The following is a 23,795-nucleotide window of genomic DNA, read 5'->3' as shown; positions in this document are numbered from 1 at the left end:
GCTGCTGTGGCCAGAGCCAGTACCACAATGAGACTGAACGGTGTGATAACAGATTACAAATCCATTCCTCGACCTCGTATGGTGTAGGTGAGTGTGAATAAAACCCACTCATGATTTTAATTGTGGGGGGGACTGTCAAAATGACTAACGAGCAAACAGGTAAGTTCACTGTTGCCATGTTTTGTTTAGTACCGCCGGATAGTGTCGGCTCATAAAACAGCTTAAGACATCAGACTAAATGAGTCACTTATAGCGTCAGAGTCGAATATTTGATGTCAAGCCCTTTGTTTTTGTTTTAGGTGATGTTGGTGACACAGTGACTAACACATTGCACTTCCTACCAGACATCAGACAACAGACCAAAGAAGTAATTATCCTTTTTTTTTTTTACATGTTGCACTATTTGTCTGCCTGAACTCTTATTTTTCAATGGGGTAAACCTCGGACCATTACAAGTTTGGATTGTTTACTTCAGTCTGTTAAAAATGATGCTGTTGTCCCGTACTGTGCCACACTACAATGACATTTGGAACAAACAAAGGATGAGGAGTATGGCAGTATGACATTATGCGGGTGTGTGTTTCTGTTTTCAAATATCAGACCATTTATTAGAACATCGGAAAAATTGCATTCACTATGACAAATGCTCTTCACAGACTGTACTGAAAATGTTTCAGATCAAAAAAGTAGATGAAGTATTTTCTTTGAAAAGCTCTTTGAAGTTTCAAGTGTGTAATTTATCACAGTTCATAAGGTGTGTTCAGTTCTGTGGTCTTTAGCATACACGATTCTGAATCTGTGCAGTTACATTTACATTTTTCCATTTCCATTTTTTGCTCTGATGCGTAAGACGGAGGTACGCATGCGGAGCTCCACCCAGCTCCGTTTTTTTGCATCCAACAACCCAGTCCAGTATAGACTATCACACACTTGGTACTGTTACAACTACGCTCTGGATAAGATTTTAATGTGATCGTTTTTTTTTTTGGTGTATTAAGCCTAAAGTTTTTGTTTGTATTTGTTTTAGTATCTAAATAATCACTGCTGTGGGAATCAAGCCTGTGATCCATCAACACACATATGCTGCAACGGATGCAGGTAGGTTTCATTTAACATAGATAGATATAGCACATAAACATCCTTTTGACCCAGATGAGTGGGAAAGTTTAGACCGAGTAGACAGGAATTCAGACAGGATTTCAGACAGACCCGGAGACGGGCAGGGTTGCAGCTGCAGTCCTGGGCGCCAGTGTCGGGAAAACTCTCACATTAAAAACAGTCTAGGAATGTCTGTCTCCTTTTCTTTTTCAATTCTTCCCGATTGTAACTGTTCAACCCATTCGGTTGTGCCAAATTCCGCTCATTTATGTCTCTTTGTGATTTAATAAACATGTTCAGACAGAAAAAAAAAATCAACTTCTCATTGTTGGCGTGTTCAGTTTTGCACATTTGCAAAAAATATACTAATCATATGCTCATGTTACAAGTAGTCACAGAAAAGGGAAGAATATCCAGTGCTGCGGGACTGAAGCCTACGACATAAAGAATTCATCTATGAAATGCTGCATGGGATCGCTGTATAATGTGACATCAGAACATGCTTCATGCTGTGGATCCAGACTGCAAAAGACAGAGGTACACACCCGTCTGCAAAGATGAAAAAAGTCTATACTTTTAAACTTGTGTCACATTGCATAGATGTTTACTCTTTCTGTTATTTGTCTGATGGATCTGATTGACTTTTGCCCCACCAGGAAACCTGTTGCATGAGTGAGGACAGGCAGCTGCTGTACTCTACAAAGGCAGGGCTGCAGTGCTGTGGTCACCACTACTACAACAGCTCTCTGTGGTCCTGCTGCTTTGGAAAGCTGATCCCGCGACAACAGCTCCAACCCAGGGACAAATGGATCCAAACAAACAGTTAGTGTGAATATTCCCACATGGAGCTCTTCACAGTTCACACCATAATTCAATATTCTCTTTATAGGATCTAGGCTTTTGTCTCTGACTAAATGGAAACGTTGCAAGAACTGTGAGATGCATACTGATTTTATATATATTTTATTACCATTAAATGCTAATATTTATCTTTGTGTGCAGTTACACTTGGAATAGTAGAGAGTGTTTCCCAGCACAGCCTTATGATGAGCAATGTAATGAAGATCAACCCCAACAAGATGCTCATTCATCCTCAACCCAAACAGTATATGAAAATCTCGACTGATGACTACAGCTTGGCTAAACTCGTAACCGGCAAAGTGTACTTCTATGATGGAGATAACTTCTATGTCAACTTAGATCACAAGTCTGACTATGAGGCCCTGTATTTCATCTTGTCTGTGTGTCAAGGATAATTTAGACTGTAAGACTTTAGAGTCCCAGTGACAAATGTGTGTTAATTATATTTTTATGACAAAACACCACGTGCACATGAACCTAAACTTCCAAATTGTAGTTCAGGACAGATATATTTACATTCGCTTCTATTTCAGAAGAACTGAATGTAAATAGGACATTCTAACTGCGGTCCCTTAAATGTTTTGTCCAGTTTAGGAAGAAATATAACATTTCTGTTTTACAATGTCTTTGTATTAGAAAATGGAGGAGCAAGCTCATCTTTTTTTAAATGAAATGTTTTGACCCAGGAAGGTGCACACCCTGGGTTGGGAAACAGTAGTCTAAAGTGCACTCCATTATTAAGCTTGTTTTCTCATACCACGAATAAGCTTAAAATGCTATTTGTTTTATACATTTTTGACACAGAATGTTGACAAGGTATTGGCACTGCCTTTTTGCCATTTATGGAAATGTACTGTAGTCACTCTCAGATCATTGGCCAATGAAATCAGATAACTGAGTAATCAGATAACCTAGTGATCTGATTGTGAGCCATGAAATGATTCAAGCAGAGAATTGACTGATGGCTATTGTAGCCTGCATATTTATACATCTGGACTTCAAATGTTACCTGTGCACTTAATATGGCACAGCTTGTGGTTTAGCAACTTCTTTTTATGTCTTTAGGAATGCATGCAGAGTTGTGAAAGATCAGAAAGAAATCCGATTGCATGTAACTGTAACCTTGTGGTTTTTTTTTTAACTAATAAAGCTTATTATTTTAATTTGAGCTTTTTCTTGTCATCTTTGAATCCTTCATATTACATTTATTGAGATTAATTGCAGCTGTGGCCCTTGCACAAATACTTCTTGCTTTGTGTACCATAAATTTTATATCCAGTCTGTTTGAGGCTCATAAAAGTAAAGCAAAGATGGATTATTGAGTTGAAGATAAGGAGGAGCACAGATCATTACAGTCGCTATGAAAACCACACAGGCTCATGGCACAAGGTAGACAAGGTGTACCTTTCTGTCTAAGAACAATACTTTGAGCACTTAGGAGTAGAAAAGAGAGATTGTACAGAGATTGCTATGAAGAAAGACTCTTGTTGCTGGTGTCCATCTCTGACCGCTGGCAGGGACAGTGCTCGCTTCTGCCTGTTGGCTGTACTTATAGCCTTCTACATGCTGGTTGGGGCTGCCATCTTCTCTTCTTTGGAGAGGCCAGCCGAGCTTCAGGCCCATAATCTTTGGAGCAGCAGATTTGAAACATTCAGTGAAGAATATAACATCAGCCATGAAGAGCTCCGGTCCTTTTTACAGCATTACGAAGAGGCTCGGACTGCAGGGATCAGGGCGCACCGGGCCAGAGCCCTATGGGACTTCCCTGGGGCATTCTACTTTGTGGGAACAGTAGTCTCGACCATTGGTGAGTGACAATGTTGAAGAATGTGTGGATGCTGTACTTTAAATGAATATGAAGTGAAATTTTACAACAGCATGTGGTTCATTAAAATCAACATTTGCCTTCAAATCAAGATAAAAATAGATCAGGGTAAGATCAGTGGACAATCCATTTTTTTTTTTGGTATGTGTTCCTACTATCTCTGGAATATCTACTTGGAAATCCATAATACCAGTAAAAGTATTGTTCAGGCACTGGTAATGCAAACCAAGTAGGCTACTTGTAAAGTACTGGTACCGATAAAAAAAAATTAAAGGTAGATGAGCAATGGCGTCTGACAAAATCTGTCGTCTGAATTGTGCTTATGTTTTGCAATGTATAGGTTTTGGAGTGTCCGCTCCATCCACTCTGACTGGAAAGATATTGCTGGTTTTCTATGGTCTCCTGGGGTGTTCTGCAACAATCCTCTTCTTCAACCTTTTTTTGGAGCGGCTCATCACATTTTTAAGTGTTGTCATCCTCTGGTGCTACCAAAGAAGGTCCCACCAAAACCGACTAGAAGAGAACAAGGACGATGGAAGCCACTCAGAAGCCACTGGGAAGCCATCAATACCACAAGTGACCCTTATATTACTTGTTTCTGTCCTATTAGTTGCTTGTTGTGCAGCTTCTGTCTATTCTGCCATGGAGGGATGGACCTATTTGGAGTCCTTGTACTTTTGTTTTGTAGCTTTCAGCACAGTGGGCTTTGGGGACTTTGTGAGTGGCCAGCGGGAGAAGCATGAGGAGACCCGTGCTTACCAAGTGGCCAACTGTCTACTGATGCTGCTGGGAGTATGTTGTACCTACTCCTTGTTCAACGCCATATCGGTCATCATCAAGCAGGGACTGAACTGGTTATTGAATTGTCTAGATGTCATGTACAAATGTGTAAAGTATTTAAAATTCAGGCGTATTTTCAGACTTAGCCATAAAAGATCTCACCAGCAAACACATGACCCTGGGTACAGAACAACATGGAGCTTGGGATTTCCCAAGAACATCAGTAAATGCTTTTGTAGTGATGCAAAAGTGGAAACAGTATCTGGTAGAGATCAAGACAGAGAATTCTTAACGCATCAGGTAAATTAAATTATTAAATCAAATTATGAATTATGTATCCAACCTACTCATTTCTATAATAAAGATGAAAACATATAGGCCTATTATCTATGAATGATGATGATTCAATGTTATTATTATTATTATCATCATTATCATTATTATTATTTGTAATTTATTATAGACAGTACATTTTGTTGTTTGCCTGACATGGCTTCCTCTGCGGGTGTTTGAATGTTACAGACAGAGTCAGTGGAAAGACCATTCAATTTTTGGAGTGAGCCAGGAATAGGTAATAGCCTAATTTATTGGTAAAGAGGAATAATGCTTCCCGCATGAAATATATGCACATGAACTAATGTTGACAGTGAATATATATGTGTAGACTATGTGTGTCTTCACAAAAAAACGCATTTGCATTTGAAGTAGGCTCCACCAACCTTGTCATATCATCAAAACACAATGAAAAAAATGTTGTATGGTTGTCACAAATCCAGCTATTGTAGCCTAATGTATAAAGCAATTTTGAAAATAAATAAATACCAAATGATGCCAATTTTGAAGCGTCATGTGAATGATTGCATTAACATTTTTGGCACTTTTTTGGGCGCCAAAAGTGACACACATAAAAATAGAATGTGGCCATACTGCCTTTGTTGGGCCCGATCCCGTCAGACCTTGGAAACTAAGCAGGGAAGGGCCTGGATGGGAGACCATTTGATGACACCAGGAAGCCTAGCGAAAGTAGTGTGTGAGTGAGTGGTTGGTGGTGGTCGTAGGAGCCGACGGCGCAGACTGGTTGCCTCGCTTCCGTCAGTCTACCCCAGGGACGCTGTGGCTACAATAGAAGCTTACCATCACCAAGTATGGAGTGAATGAATAGAGCAATGTAAAGCGTCTTTGAGTGTCCAGAAAAGCGCTATATAAAACCAATGAATTATTATTATTATTATGTTGTAAAGGTTTTCATTTGTAAATATGGTACTTATCTATTTTACCTTAGTTTACGTCCTGCACTTCACTGACCTCAGTTCCTGCTCCTCCTCCCTCCCACACATTTCACAACTGGCTACTTATCTGCGAATCTCATGCCAAGGGAAGTCTCACTTTCCTTGGCTTGTCTGCGTCATCCAAAACATGTGTTACCCTTGGATTCATGAGGTCAGAGGATTCACATCAGGGGTGTTTTAAACGTCAAAGGTTTGGCCATACAGCCACACAGTACAATGGGAAAATGAGGTGTGCCACATGTGGAGGGGAACAGATGAGTATGCAAAAGGTGAGAGAGAGGCTGAACCTAAACATGTCACCCAAGATTAACTAGCAGTGAGGTCAGAGAATTCATATCAGCGCCCCTGGGGTCATACAGCCACACAGTGCAAAGGGAAAATGAGGTGTGCCAGATGTGGAGGGGAACACATGAGTTTGCAAAATGTGAGAGAGAGGCTGAACCAAAACATGTTATCCAAGATTAACTAGCAGTGAGGTCAGAGAATTCACATCAGCGCCCCTGGGGTGTTTCAAACGTCACACAGCCACACAGTGCAAAGGGAAAGTGAGGTGTGCCGGATGACGAGGGAAACCCGAGTATGGAAAATATAATTATATGATTATTTATAAATCCGATGCTGTCATTCTGGTGGGGAAGCCAGTGAGGAAATGAAAGATAAAGTAGTGAATCACGTATCACATGCGGATGATGTTAAGAAAGTTAAGCAAACTGAAACAGTCCTTCCTTCTGCAGGGCCGAACCCCTGGCATTTTCCTCCAGCCTACAAACTCCAGCACCGCTTCCCCAGAGAGTCCGAGATATAGACCGGTGCCATGCTATTGGTACGTCAACATATTAGTCCGACGTCTTACTATTCCAAAATTTACCATTGAGCAGAGGTGCCATTAGTCCGACATCTCTTTAGTCAGAAACAAACAGGCCCATTGGTCCGAAGTCCCGTTGGTCCGACCATTAACACCCTAACCCTAACCTAACCCTAATATTAGTGAGCATTACAAGGCATAAACTCCAAGGATGCGTGCGTAGACTCCGAGTACATCTCCGCTGTTAATGGTCAGACCAACGGGACTTAGGACCAATGGGTCAGTTTTTTCTGACTAAAGAGTTGTCGGACTAATGGCACCCCTCCTCAATGGGACATTTTCGGAATTATGAGACATCAGACTAATGGGCGGACCCCATATAGGCCAAGGTCTCAGGAGAATTAACAAAGACTCACTTTTGCTTGACAAGGTCAATATTTGACTAGCTGGCCACTAACTACTTGCAGATAAAGTCAAACAAGACTGAAACACTGATCTTTGCTCCAGACCACAAGATCCTGCTGATTGAACAGCACCTTGGCTCCTCTGTCAAATCATTACATTACATTACATTTCATTGACCAAATCCACAGTTTCATGTTTATGTGAAAAGCCCAACAGCTGATAACCGGGATCTTCAGCCATTTCTGAAGATTCACTTTTTAGAGACACTTTTTTTTGTGCTGAAATTTTTGGACAGAAACTGCAAACTTTTAGGTCCATGAAGTAGAATATGAGGACAAAATGAAAATATTTTTTTGTTGAAATAGGATAATTAAATTAATCGTGATTAATGTTGACAGCCCTAGTTTTTATATTGTTTGTTTTTATCTATTCTCTTGTACAGCACTTTGTGATTTTATTTGTGAAAAGCGTTTCATAAATAAACTTTCGTTGTTGATGTGGCGATTCAGATGGAAAGAAGAAGTGACTAAAGTAATAGTGGTGGAAACAGCAATTAAATTCCTGGCAGTTTACCTCTTAACCCCTACCTGAACCAAGCACATTTTCTCGAGTTTACCCAAATCTAAAAGCTTCTTGAAAATAGCATCAAAATCGAGATACGAAGATGAAAATTCAACAGAAAAAGCTTCAAAATAGAGACAAAATAGAAGAAAAAAAAGAGAGACAAAACCAATTCAACAGCAAATTTACAATCAGTTCTGTAAACTCCAGTCGAGAAGCTTTTAGATGTGGGTAGGGCTGAACTGGAGAAAATGTGCCCGGTTAAAGGCGGGGGTTAAGAGGTTAAAGAAGTTGATGTAGAAAAGATTCATGTTCTTGTTATGTCAAAAGATGGAGATGTGGAAAATGCTGATTAAAATAGTTATGGTGTTCCAAATCTTAATGCCAGGAGGTGTTCCAGGCAGGTCCTATTGGGAGGAGGCCTCGTGGAAGGCCCAGGACACACTGTAGGGACTATGTCTCTGTGGCCTGGTGTCACCTCGGGCCCCCCAGAACAGCTGGAGGAGGTGTGCGTGGATCGCGAAGTCTGGGCACCTCTGCTCAGACTGCTGCCTCCACGACTAATCCACTAAAAGGAATGCCTGGAGGACGTTCTGCTCATCTTTTTGTAGTGAAGAGCTAAAAGAGGTTTGGGGAATGGTTAGAAAAACTACTGGGAAGAAACAATGTAACAAAATACCTGTACTAGTGGATGAAGATTATAGGGCTATTACAAATAGCTGGTATACACAGTGGTTGTCATTTGGAGCAGAGGAGGAAATGGTTATAAGAAATCCTGATGTCACAAAGAAAAGGTCAATGGAGTCTGTACAGTTGGATATGGATTTTACTCCAGATTAACTTATAAGAGCTCTGACTGGCTGAGTGGTTTCTCTGGCCCGGGTCAGGATCAGTAATGCTATGCTATATGTTTAGACACCTTCCTATTGAAGTTTTTAAAAATGTGCTCTTGGCTTATTCAACAAAATTTGGAATAAAAGAAAGATTTGGAAAAGTCTTTGATACTTTTGCCATTCAGAACCGGGCAAGGATTCGACAGATGTAAGGAAAAAAAGGAAACTTGAGAACTCAGAAACTTGCTGCGATGACTTGCTGTTTGAGGTTCGTCTTTCACTGTAAAAGATGAATAGGTCTGGTTGTTTGTTATTGTTGGATTCTCACTCACATAGGAATAATTAGTGATGAAACTGCAGATGAGATTGCAAAACAAGCATTTAAGTTACCCAATGAGGACAGTGGGAGGATTCCAGTGGGTAAAGGAGAGGTTAAATCCTTGATTTTGAATGTTCATGGTAGTGTTTGGGACTCGGATAGGAAAGGGAGCCATTAGTATAGTAAAAAAAAATTTTTGTTTGGCTTTGAAGTGGGCAAATACTTTCTGACCAGCTTGCCCAAGGTTGGAGTCCTTCAAATTGCAAAGGAGGGAAGGCATTAGTTCCCCTCACCTCTTGCAATCACTATAAGAAGCCTAAACCCACTCACCTTCCTCCTTTGTTCATCCTCACACGGCTTTCCTTGTTATGCCCTTTGTTTAGTTTTGTATTTTATAACTGCCTATTTGAGTTACGACCTTATCCTTGCGTTTGTTATGTTGCAGAAACCCGCGTATGTCTATGTGCCCCAACATTATAATCTGTAGACCTACAATAAATTGTTAAACTGCTTCTGCATCTAGGCCTACTGGTTTCTGACTGATGATGCTCCATGGTTAATAGTGCAAATCATTTGAGCATTAAAATATCCTGCCAAACTTCGGTTTCACAGAATTTTTTTCTTTTTTTAAATAAATGTTTATAACAAAATCTCGTAGAGACAAACAACAAAACAGGCAAGGCGATGACAAAGTGTATATTGACAGGGAAAAAAACCTTAAGAGTAAAATAAAAACAAAACAAAAAAAAAGTGTTAAGGATCAAAAACATTTCAGCACCATGGCAAATTGCTTCCACAGTTTTATTGGATTTTATTTTTTATTTTTTTATTTTTTTTACAAAAATCAAGGATGATAAAAACATATGAAATTCATTTTTAAAACAGTTAACATTTGGCAGCTGTTTTTTCCATTTATTTTTGTGAATGTGGTATTGCATAATGATGATAAGGTTAATTAAAAGTGAAATGTCCCTTGTGTAGCTGCCGCGGTCGAAAAGATGGTCTCTCAAACTGATGGCTCACATTGTTTTTTATTTAGCCTTGCCTTGCATGTGAACACACCGTAAGAGCTACAATACAATCAGTAACTCATACAGCATGTAATTTACCTTAAACCTTTTTAACCATGTGACAATCTCTATTTTGAGTGCTATAATTATGTAAATTCTATTTATAATCATTAAACATCCAAACCTGGTCCTTTAACCTTATATCTGTACCATGAAAGAATAATCATTGCCTTTTTACAATACATTGCGTCTTTGAAATTACAGTGCGTTAATCATGGCTTTAACCGGAGAGCGTTGGCACCCTCTAGTGGGTAAAGGTTACCGTTACGCAACAGTTATAAATCTAAACTCCGCAAAAACGATTAAAATATAAAATGTCATGACAAAACCCTAATACCAACCTTGTTCCCTCATCAACCGGGCGCTAGGGAACCGTAAGCAATAGACCAATAAATCTTAAATAAATCTTTTGTCCATCTTTTTACAGGACGCGCACCTTTCTCCGCCTATAACGTTAGCAGCAGGACTTCCCTCTGGTTACCATAGTTACATCCGCACGCTGAGCCTTCTCTAAGCTCCTTCAAAATAAAAGCGTATGAATTATAATGCAACAAAATAACACCTTAGAAGCAATTTACAAAATGGGGGAAATATAATTATGGTCATTTACACTCCCACCAAATCATTAGAGCTAGCTGAACCAATGGTATTAAGAATGATTTCCTAATGAAGAAATGACTTGTAACCCTTTAAAGAGTCTCTAATAGAAGAACCAATTTCTGCACTGGGTGTTCTACAATAGAAGGTTTTCCAGAACTTTGTGCCTTTTCACTCTTCTTTTCTCCAAAGCGAAGCTTTGCCTTTCTTACTAGTCCATCCTTATCGACTACTGTTTCAATTACTCGCGCTAATCTCCATTCATTGCGCGGTAGATCATCCATCTTCTCCATGACAACATCTCCAACTTTTAAGTTTCTCCTTGGAGTGTGCCATTTCTGTCTTGTAGCAATGCTGGAAAGATACTCCTTTTTCCAACGAGACCAAAACTGTTCTGATAAATACTGCACCTGCCGCCATCTTTTACGTGCATAAATGTCCTCTCTGATGAATTTACCTGGAGGGGGCAGGGCTGCCTTTGACTTCATAGTAAGCAGGTGATTTGGGGTCAATGGCTCTGGGCTGTTTGGGTCACTTAAGTTGTCCACTGTAAGAGGCCTGCTGTTCACGATCGCCATTGCCTCATAAAAGAATGTCCGTAGGGATGCGTCGTCTATTCTGCCTGATGAAAGGGAAGCTGTTGAGCGCAGAATGTTTCGAATTGTCCTGATCTGTCTTTCCCATACACCTCCTGTATGACTTGAATGAGGCGTGTGTATTTTGAAATCACACTGATTCTCAGCAAGAAATGTGGCTATGCGTTTGGAGTCCACTTGCTTTAAAGCTTCTTGAAGTTCGTTTTTAGCTCCAACAAAGTTACTTCCTTGATCACACCTTATCTCAGTAACTGCTCCTCTTATGGCTATAAAGCAGCGGAGTGCATTGATAAAGGCGTCTGTAGTCATGTCGTCCAACATTTCTATGTGAACTGCTCTGCAGCAAAGGCATGTAAAAAGAAGTCCATAGCGCTTCTGCACTTTGCGAGCTTGTTTGGTAAGAAAGGGACCGAAACAGTCCATTCCACAAAATGTGAATGGTGGCGTTGGATCTAAACGTTGCGTTGGCAGATCAGACATTTTCTGTTCTTCTGTATTTCTCCTGAGTCTGCGACACTTTACACATTGGTGCACAAAGTTTGCCACGGCTTTGTTGATGCCTGGGATCCAAAATCCATTTGATCTGATCTCATTGATTGTCAGTCCTTTTCCTTGGTGTTGCACTTTACTGTGGAAATGAGCTATTATCAGCTGAGTGACATGGTGACCTTTGGGAACTATCACTGGGTGTTTTAATGTGGAGGAGAATGATGCATTTTTGAGCCTTCCTCCCACCTTAAGGAGTCCATCACTATCAAGGAATGTGTCCATTTGAAACAACTGACCTTTGTGAGGAAGTGCCTTTCCGTCTTTGAGCATCTTGATCTCCTTGGCATATTCACATGCTTGTATGTCCTTTAGAATAACACTTTGTGCGTTTTGTCTTTCTTGTACTGTACTGTGACCTGTTGTTTTGTTTTTCTTGGCAAAGCGAACGAGCCGAGCTATGGCTTGAGTGGCTTTGTACCATGAAGAAAACTTTGTTAACTTGTCCGATAAACCTTTGTGTTCTGTTTTGAGCGTGTTCAGCGCATGTACCCTTTTTACCTCTGGATCACCAAGAGGAACATTTGTGTCAACGTCAGCAGCCGGAGGTAATTCTCTGTCCCATAGAAACTGTGGCCCTTTGAACCAGTCTGATGTGATGAGCTCGCTTGCACTTGAACCTCTGGAGGCTATATCTGCAGGATTTTGCTCAGAAGGGACATATCTCCACTGCTGGGGTGAGCTGTAAAGCCTTATCTTTTGAACTCTGTTGGAGACAAATGTGTGAAAACGACGTGCTTCGTTACTGATGTAGCCTAAAACTACTTTAGAGTCCGTCCAGAAATACTCATCTACCTGTGACAGTCCAAGCTCATCCTTTAGCATGGTACTTACAGTAATGGAGACAACAGCAGCTGTAAGTTCGAGTCTTGGTATTGTTGTTACCTTAATAGGAGCAACTCTGGTCTTTGCTGTAACTAAAGCACAATGCACATTGTCATCTTTGTTTACATGTCTCAAATATGAACATTGACCGTAGCCATAGGAACTTGCGTCAGAAAAATGATGCAATTCTGTTTTTACTACTTGGCCAAAGTCTTTGGGAACATAACAGCGTGGTATTGTGATTTTCTGTAAGTTCTCCAAATCACTTTTCCAGTTATTCCACACTGGCCTTAATTCACTGGGAAGGGGATCATCCCAGTTTGTGCCCTGTTTGCAAGTCTCTTGAAGCACTCTTTTGCCTGTGAGCACGAAGGGGGAGATGAAACCCAGCGGGTCGTACAGAGATGCAACCATAGACAGGATGCCACGCCTTGTAGCAGGTTGGTCGTTGGAGTGAAAGCGAAACCTGAGTGTGTCTGATTCAATGTGCCAATGAATGCCTAGCACTCTCTCAAGTTTAGAGTCATTAAAGGCTAGGTCACATGCAAGCTGTGGTGTGGCACGTTCGGATGCAGGAATGCTTTCTAACACTGTTTTGTTGTTACTTACAAACTTGTGCAGTCGGAGGCCACTTAATGCGCAGAGTGTCTGAGCCTCCTGTGCAAGCTGAATAGCTTCCTTGATGCTTGCAGTACTCGTTACCCCGTCATCCACGTAGAAATCTTTCATTATGAACTGTGAAGCGAGGGGAAACTGTGTCTCGTTTTCTTTAGCAAGATGCTTTAAGCCGTAATTGGCACACCCTGGCGAGGACGTGGCGCCGAATAGGTGCACTTTCATTCGGAACTCTTGTGGCTCAGTACTCAGGTTGCCATTTTTCCACCACAGAAAGGTTAAATAGTCTCTGTCTGCTTCATACACATGAAATTGGTGGAACATTTTTTCAATGTCACACAACAATGCAACCTGATGCCGTCTAAATCTGATGAGAACGCCGTTGAGATTGTTCAGCAAGTCTGGGCCAGACAGCAAATGATCATTGAGACTGTTACCTTTGTATTTTGCTGAGGCGTCAAAGACCACTCTGAGTTTATCTGGTTTTTGGGGATGATATATCCCATGGTGGGGAATATACCACCTTTCTCCTTCCTTTGCTTCACTGTGGACTTCCTCAGCATCTCCCTTTTCTATGACTTCACTCATAAACTTTACATACTGCTCTTTGTACCTTTGGTCCTTTGACAGCTTGTTTTTGAGGCTTTGAAGTCGCACAGTGGCCATTTGCCTATTGTCCGGTAGGTGCGGTCTCTCCTTAAATGGAAGTGGCATTTCATAATGTCCTTCTGTATTTTTGTAAATGCCTTCCTTTAACGTGTTGAGAAAGAGAATGTCATCTTGAGACACTGACCTGTTATCCTTGTTATCATCCTTGAAGTCAGACTCGAGAACCTTGAGTGCATCTGCTGGAGTCACTAGGGGGAGCTCTTTGACTGTAACTCTGTGACACACTGTAGACATGCTTAAAGAGTCGTTGTGAGATGATGTGGGGCCTACAATACTCCAACCCAATGCTGTAAGGACTGCGTAGGGTTCATTCTCTCCTCCTAAGATTACTTGCCTTGGAGCCAGTGCCTTTGAGCAACTATAGCCGATTAATAAGCCAACTTCACACTCGAACTGTGGTGGAATCTCATTCACTATTACCTTGAGATGATTCCATTGCCTTGCCGTTTCACAGGTAGGAATGTGGGAGCGGTTCACTGGTATACAGTCTTTAGTGTATGCAGGAGGGAGTTTGATCATTTCTGAGGAGTTGTAGCCTCTCACTTTGAGACCTGAGACACGTTCACTAGGCACAACTGCATCTTTACCAAGCATTGTAGTGAGCTTTAACTTTATTGGGGTGGACTTAGCTTTGAGATGATGAGTTACATCTTGGTCAATGAACACTGTGTCACTTTGGGTGTCTAAGAGTGCATAAACAAGCTTTTCCGTAGCTGGATGTTGCTCTGAAGAAACCCATACTGGTACTATCATTGCAGTGTTGACACATTGATCGTTGGTTTCTGCGTTGAGAGACAGGGTAGTTGCAGCCTGTTCTGTATTGTTCTGAGTTGTGTTAGTAGCTGATTTGTCTTTGTTATAGCTGAAGTCGTGCAGACAAGTAGGGTGCTTTTTCTTGCACATTTCACATACGAGCCTGTAACGACAGTCCTTTGCACTGTGTCCGGGTTTGAGACAGCCATAACACAGTTTATTCTCTTTTATGTATTTCCTTCTTTCTTCAAGTGATTTGCCTTTGAACTGCGGGCAACTGTGAAGTTTGTGTCCATTGTCTTGACAGAGCATGCATGGTGGTTTAACATTTGACTTTTGTTTTGTATTTTCAGTCTCTGTTACAGCTTGTGTGTGGAGAACATTGGAGGTGGGTCTTTTCTCCTTTTGAGAAACTTTACCTGTGGTCGTGGTGAAGTCTCTTGAGTGGAGTGCTTGAAACGATGTAATCGGGTTGCACACAATCCTTGCTTCAGAGGACATGAATGCGACAAAGTCCCTTAAGCTTGGAAACTTCCCACTTTCATCCATGAACCGAGTAGCTTGACGATTCCACCTTGCAGCTGCCCAGTCTGGTAACTTTTGGACAAGTTTTTGGTTCTCCTCACAATCGTTGAGAATAGTTAAGCCTTCGACGTGGGGCATGGCCTCATAACATGTTTGAATGAAGTCAGCAAATTCCCTAAATCCTGTAGAGTCCTTTGTATGTATCTTTGGCCATTTTGCCAGCCTTTCTCTGAACGCTTTCTGTACGACGAATGGATGTCCATACCTTTCACCGAGTCGTTCCCATGCGTCCTTGTATGCATCGCTGTCATTTCTGTAGAAGATGCCATCGAGTGTCTTTCGAGCTGCACCTCCTATGTATTTCTTCAGGTAGTGTAGTTTGTCAGCGGGTGAAATGTTCTTGTTATCAATGAGTGCAGTAAATGAAGCTTTCCACTCAATTAACTGTAGTGGGTCACCCGTGAATGTGGAGGGCTCTGGCATTGGCAATCTGTTCATGGCAATACTGTCCTGTACTGCTTGTGCTAAGAAAAGTGCGTCTGCTTGCAGAGGTGAGGAGGACTTCACATTACTGTTTGGAGATTGAATGGGAGCAGAAACTGTTGGGAGCTGCTGAGATACTTTCCTAATGCTTACATTTTGGACACTACTCTCACTCTTTATCTCTTGATCATAAGTCATTAGTCTAGCTCGTGCAGACTTTACATCCTTTTCTGCCTTGAGCCTTTCTAACTCACGCTGCAACTGATCAGTCTTTTCCCTTTGTTTTTCCTCTTCAATTGCAATTTCATACTCTGCTTCCTTGGCTGCTAACTCTGCTGCAGCTTCTACTCTTTTTGCAATGACAACTGATGCCGCAGAGTCTGACTTACTGACTGACGAGTGTTTACTTGAGTGTGAGACTGAGGAACTGTAAATGGATTTAGCGTCTGGTCAACGAAGCTCACGAAGACGTATTTTGACTTGGACACTATCATAGTCATCCATGCCTGATAGCCTTTCATGTGAAACCTTAATAATGTCTCTGGTGACAGCTTCACACATCGCCTTGTATCACTGGATGGAATAATGTGATCTCTTATTTCTGTGTACAAATTAATGACACTGTCTCTTTCCTTCTCTATGATGTTCATGAGTGATATAATTTCACTGTTTGATATGTCTCCCTTTAATTGCTCTCGCATTGTACGTACTTCTTTTTTCCATTGATCGTAAACATGAAGAAGCCGTTTTTCCTTTCTGAACGCTACCTCCTCCTGATACACTTGCATCCTTTCTGTGGGCCTCCTTTGATGAGAAGAGTGTGGAAGCTCCTCTTCCGCTGTGGCCTGAAGATCCTCGGTGTGATCCGTCTCATCTTCAGATTTCGACATGTTGAGGATGGGAAGATGCCTTGGACCATCGGATCCCAGATTACCTTGATTGGAGCCGTGGAGATGAAACCTTCTCACTGTGACCTCAGCGCTGAGCGTTGGATGAGCTCTTCCTCGGCTTTGGGGGAGCTCTTCTCAGCTTGGAACAAGCTCTTACTGTAGCTGCCGCGGTCGAAAAGATGGTCTCTCAAACTGATGGTTCACATTGTTTTTTATTTAGCCTTGCCTTGCATGTGAACACACCGTAAGAGCTACAATACAAACAGAGAACAATACAATCAGTAACTCATACAGCATGTAATTTACCTTAAACCTTTTTAACCATGTGACAATCTCTATTTTGAGTGCTATAATTATGTAAATTCTATTTATAATCATTAAACATCCAAACCTGGTCCTTTAACCTTATATCTGTACCATGAAAGAATAATCATTGCCTTTTTACAATACATTGCGTCTTTGAAATTACAGTGCGTTAATCATGGCTTTAACCGGAGAGCGTTGGCACCCTCTAGTGGGTAAAGGTTACCGTTACGCAACAGTTATAAATATAAACTCCGCAAAAATGATTAAAATATAAAATGTCATGACAAAACCCTAATACCAACCTTGTTCCCTCATCAACCGGGCGCTAGGGAACCGTAAGCAATAGACCAATAAATCTTAAATAAATCTTTTGTCCATCTTTTTACAGGACGCGCACCTTTCTCCGCCTATAACGTTGGCAGCAGGACTTCCCTTTGGTTACCATAGTTACATCCGCACGCTGAGCCTTCTCTAAGCTCCTTCAAAATAAAAGCGTATGAATTATAATGCAACAAAATAACACCTTAGAAGCAATTTACAAAATGGGGGAAATATTATTATGGTCATTTACACCTTGTCAGTTTAGAATTAAAGATAAGAATATCTTAAATTGTAAATTGTTCAAGATGACTGATTTTATGATTTAACCAACTATGGACATCCTGCCAGAACTTCCCACCAACTGGGCAAGAGAAGAATAACTGTTCTGTTTGTTCTGGGTTTTCATGACAAATGTCACAAGGGTCAACTTCAAAACCAAATCTACCCCTCAATGTCTCTGCAGATGGATAGTAATTATTAAGAATTTTAAATGGCATTTCTTTTACTTTGGGTGCGATAGGTCATTTTATGAAATCCCAATTTTTTTCTGAAAAAGTTGGATTATGTAATATTCTTTTATCTTCCTATCATATTCATAATCGATATATTCTTTGTCACATCTTTTGTCTGTAATGCTTACTTCTCCTATTTTAAAGTTTGGAAGTTTTATTTGGACATTAGAAAAAATAATTGTGTTTTTTTATCAGCTGTATCAAAGCCACTGGAATAGATTTACAGATTTTCCTATATTCTTTGAGAGAACATTATCTTGTAACTCATTTTCTACAGTCTATGTTTTGAACAGTAAATCTGAACAAAGTCGCCAAATGACCAGTAGTCGGCGGTAACGAACACGAAGAAGTCGTGTGTGTCACAGCTGCTGCTGCCTCTGAGGCGCGCGGAGGGATACAAGCGCCTCTGAGGCGCGCGGAGGGATACATGCGATCACCGTCCTAGCAGCACGTACTAGTCCACCCGGCGTCATAGCGAGATTTCAGCCTGCTGCGCTACAATACGGCGATATTTTACACATTTTACTGCTTTTTACTCATAGCAAGACAAATACCTCTGTTTGCGCATCAATCTACAGTGGTGTAATTCATACAGACGCAAGACTCTTCTCTTAGAGCCTATAAATCACACGGGACAATGGTGAGTAAATGCTAACGTTGCTGTGAATAGCTTAGCTCATGTTGGCTAACGGTTAGCATCAGTAGGTCTGTCCGCTCATACCATAATCCGCCTATTAACTATTTAGAAAACGATCCAAAACGCAAACATAATTTAGTCCACGGTTTCATGCCATTGCATTTCAACCCAATTTAGTTCTTTGTAACCACGATGTGACAGCGTTGCGTGATGTATTGCGTGAAATAATTCATAAGCATCAACCCTTTGAAAGAGTCCCTTATAGTTGTCTGGTGGACAGTGTGGGGCTAACGTGACATATTGATACACTAGTGTAAAATTATAACGTGGCGTTATTGAGCTCCAACAAGGGAGGAGCCCGACTTAACTATGTGTTTCCTGGTCTAATTCAGTCTCAGGTCATTTGCTTGAAGGGATGGGCATGATTGGTATAAATGTGATCATCATTTGCGGTTTTATTAGAGGGTGAAAGGATCGATTCACAGGTGTGATATGATCATTCTGCCCGAGATCTAAATAAAATATAATGGTTCATTGTACTTTGACCACAGTTCACCTGTTTTTTAAATAGTGTGGCATGCGCAACAAGCCAAACAATAAACCTTTATATGTCACAAAAAGATTTGAGAAACAGATTAGCGGCAAATCACTGTTTTTTTAAACTGTTTATTCATATTTTGTGTTTTATTATTACAGCTATGTTGTTATATGACGTGACATATTGCGTCGTAACGCTGAGCCGCATTCTGCTCTGTTGAATGATCCTCCTTGCAACCCCTCCTTCCCCCTCCCTTCCCCCTGCATTGAACCAAACTATGCTCGGTGCAGCAGGCTGCCAGGACCCGCAATGCACCCTCAAAATGCCCAAACTAAACGCACTGAACGACCTGTTTGGAACTGTTTGCACACAGCTCCAATTTTGTTAGGCGTCTACATGTAAGTTTGTGAGAACCGCGTGTTATAAGTGGCAGAACATAACCGATTAATCTTTGGGCTCTTTTCCCTAAACTTACAGCGTTCCTGCCACACACGCTACAGTCATTCAGGCTGGTTGTGAAAACGACTCAAACCTCTTTGACTGCACAATTGCCCCAGTGCTACCCCATAACATGTACCTCTATTTGGACTATGTATGTCTGGCCAATAGAAGAACAGAAAACTGGCAATAATACCTTGAGAACTACAAGAAGAAGCTTGTGAAGGCAGAAGCGAAACACGCTCAACCCAGTCCAACCCAGTCCAACCCAGTCAAGTCAACGATATTTCAAAATCTCAACTACGATGACTAAAATGGCAATTTATGCTCATTCATTCAATGGCTTTAAAGAGCGTGCACACTCAAGAGCAGTGTCCAGCAGCAGTTGGCACAGGGCTAGTCCGATAATGAGGCAGGCTTCACATCTGGCTGCTGAAACTCTGTGCTACATTGGCGACCCTGTTCGTTTCTCACTAATTATAGCAGCATGTGTATTCCTGGCTGTGAGTATTAATACCCTCACCACACTTTCTCTGTCTGGAGCTGCCATGTGGAAGGCCTTGAGCAGTTAAAGAGTTGACAAAACAGTCACAATGCTTTAATTAACTATTCACACACCTGTGTTTGATCTTTGAGTATTTTTTAATTGTATCAAAATGTTGTTTTGTAGTAATTTTATTTTTTTCGTGAACAGGCTGATCAGCTGACTGAGGAGCAGATCGCAGGTGAGTTGGCGTGTTATTGTTTTGTACATTTTTCTCTAGACAAAACTGCACAGCGAGTCCATTTATTGTGTTTTGTTGTGCAGAGTTCAAGGAGGCCTTCTCACTCTTTGACAAAGACGGTGATGGCACCATCACCACCAAAGAGCTGGGGACAGTCATGCGCTCCCTCGGACAAAACCCCACAGAGGCTGAGCTGCAAGACATGATCAATGAGGTTGACGCTGATGGTGAGCAGCAAAAGCACATGAGAATGAGATTTGACAAAAGGCTTAAAATATAGTCACTGTCTACCTTATAACAACTCTGATTTCTATTTATTCTTTTTATTTGTACAAAATGTTTGTGGAGTGGAAGTATTTCTCCTTTTCTATAGAGAAACTAGACTCTGTTGCCCCCTGTTGGCCATTGTAACATTCATGCATTCTCTCTCAGTTTAATGATGTTAGTGGTGCTGCTTATACAGAAGACTATACTACGAAGCTGGTTGAACTTAACCTGGAATCAATGTGCGCTTTGATATAAAGGAATTATCTCACTGCTGCTCAAGGTGCTTCCTCCTCTTCCATCTCTGCTCCTCACCTTTCTCCATACACCACAGAGGTTGGGTGTCAAAGCGAAGGATTCTCTCCTTTGATTGGTAGACAAATATTTTAGTGTTGGTATTGAAAAAATGATCATTTGAGTATCAGTATTGTAAACCAAGTTTAGTTGAAGTAGAGGTGTTGAAAATGTAACCGTACCCAGCCCTACTGATTGATCAAAGAGCCGTCTTCTTATCTAAGCTGGGACCTAAGCCATGGAGATCTACCCTGCTACAGAGTTATCCAGGTTTGTAGTACAGCAAAACCAGGGTTTGGAATTTACCATGCTAACCCTCTATTACAGCTTCGTAATATACCCTTCTGGGCAGGAATTTTGAGATATATCGTACTCATTTAAAAGCTCAAAACAGAGTTTAGTTGCCAAATTTTACTCTTTAAACATTTATTTATATTATTTATTAAAAGAAAATATTTTGACAATACAGGATTTGGTTTAGTGTTCTTTTTTCACATTTTAAAAATATTGTTGGTGTCTGTTTCTCATTAATTTTTGTGATTAGGTAATGGAACTATTGATTTCCCTGAGTTCCTGACAATGATGGCGAGGAAGATGAAAGACACCGACAGTGAGGAGGAGATCAGAGAAGCTTTCAGAGTCTTTGACAAGGTACTGACATTTCAGAGACTGGGATCAATGACATGAGCTCTGTTCCAAAAGCCCTAAAGCTGCCTGTCTGGACCATCTCAAATTTGCAAAATACAATGCTGACTTCCTGCTCTCCTTGTTTTAAGGATGGAAACGGTTACATCAGCGCAGCAGAACTACGGCATGTCATGACCAACCTGGGGGAGAAACTGACTGACGAAGAGGTGGATGAAATGATCCGCGAGGCTGACATCGACGGTGACGGCCAGGTCAACTATGAAGGTACCTGTTTTTAGTTGTTATGAACAGGAAAAGCATGTCACTATTCGAAGAGTGGTCCAGATTATGCTTTAGAGCACATTTTGACAGCACCCTGTTGGTATACAGACATTGCTTGTGCTGTAAAGATAGTCACATTGTTTGTTTTGGCATCAGGCTGCGTGTGCTCTGATAAGTGCACGGTTAGATCGATCATTATGAACTCTGTAATGCTCACTTTATAGACTTGACCATGATTACTTCACAATACTCTGTTTTCTTTGGACATGGATACTCTTTAATCGACTAAGAGTTACCTCTGGCATTTTTGTTGCTTTATTAGCTCATTCCAAATACAGTATTGTATGATTTGGAAGTTTAAAAATCTTGTGCACAGTGACTTCCGTTTTCCTGCTATTTTTCAGGGTTTGTTGATGCACTTTAACAAAAAACAAACAAACAATAAATTCAGATTTTTAAAAAATGTATCTATAGAGAGTAGCTACATTGTTTTGAATGGGGGGCAAAAATCGAATCAAGTAAAATAATTTTTTGTGGGTGAGGGAAATTCGCCCAGCTCTGAATTTTCCAGAGGAAAACGTAATGAAAAAGCATAAAATCGGAAATGTCATTGGAAAGATGTACCAAGATTATTTATTTATAGTGTCTTGGTGTTCATTCACAACTGTGCTTGTATACTGTGGATCTGTAGTATTAATTATAGATAATATTCCTTCTCTTTTACAGAGTTTGTCCAAATGATGACCGCCAAGTGAGAAGAGTATTGACATTTCTCTCAATGTTGCCTGTCCTCTTAAGATTGTCTTTCAAAACAAAAATGGACCCCTAAAAAAAAAATCATGTTTAGATATGTGCAATTTCTCCTTTATTACTGCTGAATCAAGGTCTGTGTATAGCAAAACACCAGAATAGAGAAATGAATGGACCAAGCTTTATGAGGGTTGAAGCCCTGTTCTCCAGACCAAGATTCACTTGAATCCTCCTCCTGATAAACTCAGAGGAAATGGCAACAGTGTAAAGACAGAGATAGGAACCCTGGCCACAGTTCGTACAGAGCTGCTGGCTATTCATCTCTTTGCAATATCTACAAAGAATATAGACTTTCTTGCACCAGTGGCAGTAGTGATTCTCTTCATCCTAAATTGGGTTCTTGTACTCTTCTTGCATGCACCCTCTCTGTGGCGGTCTCTTGTCACCAGGTGGTTCGGAGCCCGTCAGAACTAGTGGTCAGATTGTGTACACTCTGCAGGTATATACATTACTATATAGCTATATCTGTAAAATATATCTAACTATTGAGTGTTGCAAGAGCAAATATGTGTAGGGTGTTTGTTGGTGCTCAGTTGAAAGTGGGCATTGTAAAAAAGTCTTGAAGAGTTTGAACAAGAACAGACTGCACTGCTGTATGTTGGTCCCTGTGCGGGGCGTTTTCTGGCTTTGTGTTGTGGGTTTTGGACGTGTGCAGCACTAATTGGACGCAGTCAGTGCTTCAATGTCAGGGTGATTGTTGTGAAAACACACGGGGACTGCAGTTAATACTTTTGTTCTACAAACAAATATCCTGATGATATAACATTGATGTAATGCTTTATAACTGTGTTATAAATATATTACGTATTGATAAACTTTGGTCATATTATAGAGCTTCATGAGTGTATTGTAAAGTTTGCATTGCCTGTTGTAGTAAAACTTCTGTGATCTGTTTATTTTCTTTGCTTTGAAATGTGCCATAATCCCCTTAAACGCCTCGATCTTCTGCAAGACTCGTAGTTCATGGTAATTTATTAAAATTAAATACAGTAGAAAACATTTATTTGCACTTTGTTATGAGCTATATGGATATTAATATTGTTTTGTCCTACGAATACGTAATTCAACACACTTTACTGTTGCTGTAGCGTCCATGTTTTTATCTTTTGTGTCTCAAGTTTCTGTAAAGTGATTTTTTTGTCAGCTTGCTGTTTTTTTCTCAAGCTAATACATACAGTGTATATACATTATACTACTGTCCAAGGGTAATCTTTGCAGTGGAAATGGAGATGCAGTAAAGTTCAGCCTTAAGAAATTGGCTATACCACTATCGACTGGAAGGGTTGCAGTTTGTATGATTTGGGATTTATCTGTAAACATTTAAGACAGGAGTAACATGTCAGTACTATTCTATACACAACAATTAAGTGACTGAGCTTTACTTCACCTTTATTTTGCTGTCAAGCTTTATCCAAAATGCATGTCTTCAGTACTGTTACAGCTGTTGCTTTGAAATGAATGAAAATAAATGTGTGTGCTCAAACTGGTTATTTTTCTCTTGTGTATAGCAGTTATATTGACTAATACTGATCCTTTGAGTCCACAATGGAAAACTAAATACAGCTTTCACCGGGGAACGCGGGGAGGCCAGGTCATGGAGGTTATTTCCCTCAAGATGATCAAATGCGCTCACAGCCAATGATAGTGCACGCTCTAATTTCTAGCACTAGAGGTCGCCATGGAGTTGACATAAGCA

General features: G+C 40.7%; 2 protein-coding genes and 1 long non-coding RNA gene across 3 annotated transcripts; all 3 read left to right on the top strand.

The window, feature by feature from the left end:
* Positions 1-1,004: 1,004 nt before the first annotated feature.
* Positions 1,005-1,892, top strand: LOC306968148. Its single transcript, XR_013793235.1, has 3 exons — positions 1,005-1,098; positions 1,491-1,635; positions 1,755-1,892. It is a non-coding gene; the product is annotated as an uncharacterized lncRNA (long non-coding RNA).
* Positions 1,893-3,429: 1,537 nt separating this feature from the next.
* Positions 3,430-16,507, top strand: LOC306969699 (potassium channel subfamily K member 13; the record flags this gene model as incomplete). The annotated part of the gene is made up of 4 exons (XM_079565395.1): positions 3,430-3,766; positions 4,125-4,672; positions 12,060-12,133; positions 16,273-16,507. The coding sequence occupies 4 exons, from the start codon at positions 3,430-3,432 to the stop codon at positions 16,505-16,507; spliced, it is 1,194 nt and encodes a 397-aa protein (XP_079421521.1).
* A 1,394-nt stretch (positions 16,508-17,901) lies between these two features.
* On the top strand, positions 17,902-23,572 carry calm3a (calmodulin 3a (phosphorylase kinase, delta)). The gene is made up of 6 exons (XM_079580396.1): positions 17,902-18,124; positions 19,792-19,822; positions 19,906-20,049; positions 20,925-21,031; positions 21,157-21,292; positions 22,016-23,572. The coding sequence occupies exons 1-6, from the start codon at positions 18,122-18,124 to the stop codon at positions 22,042-22,044; spliced, it is 450 nt and encodes a 149-aa protein (XP_079436522.1). The 5' UTR covers positions 17,902-18,121; the 3' UTR covers positions 22,045-23,572.
* Positions 23,573-23,795: the final 223 nt, after the last annotated feature.

The sequence above is a fragment of the Gobius niger genome (genome assembly GCF_951799975.1).
Source record: "Gobius niger genome assembly, chromosome: 1".
NCBI lineage: Eukaryota > Metazoa > Chordata > Actinopteri > Gobiiformes > Gobiidae > Gobius > Gobius niger.
The sequence above is the reverse complement of the archived record's forward strand: the minus strand, read 5'-3'. Positions and strand labels throughout refer to the sequence as shown.

Excerpts from the sequence above, each read along its gene's own strand:
- calm3a (XM_079580396.1), top strand. Across the intron at positions 21,032-21,156 it reads CTTTCAGAGTCTTTGACAAG|GATGGAAACGGTTACATCAG; the intron begins GTACTGACATTT and ends CCTTGTTTTAAG. Across the intron at positions 21,293-22,015 it reads CGGCCAGGTCAACTATGAAG|AGTTTGTCCAAATGATGACC; the intron begins GTACCTGTTTTT and ends TCTCTTTTACAG.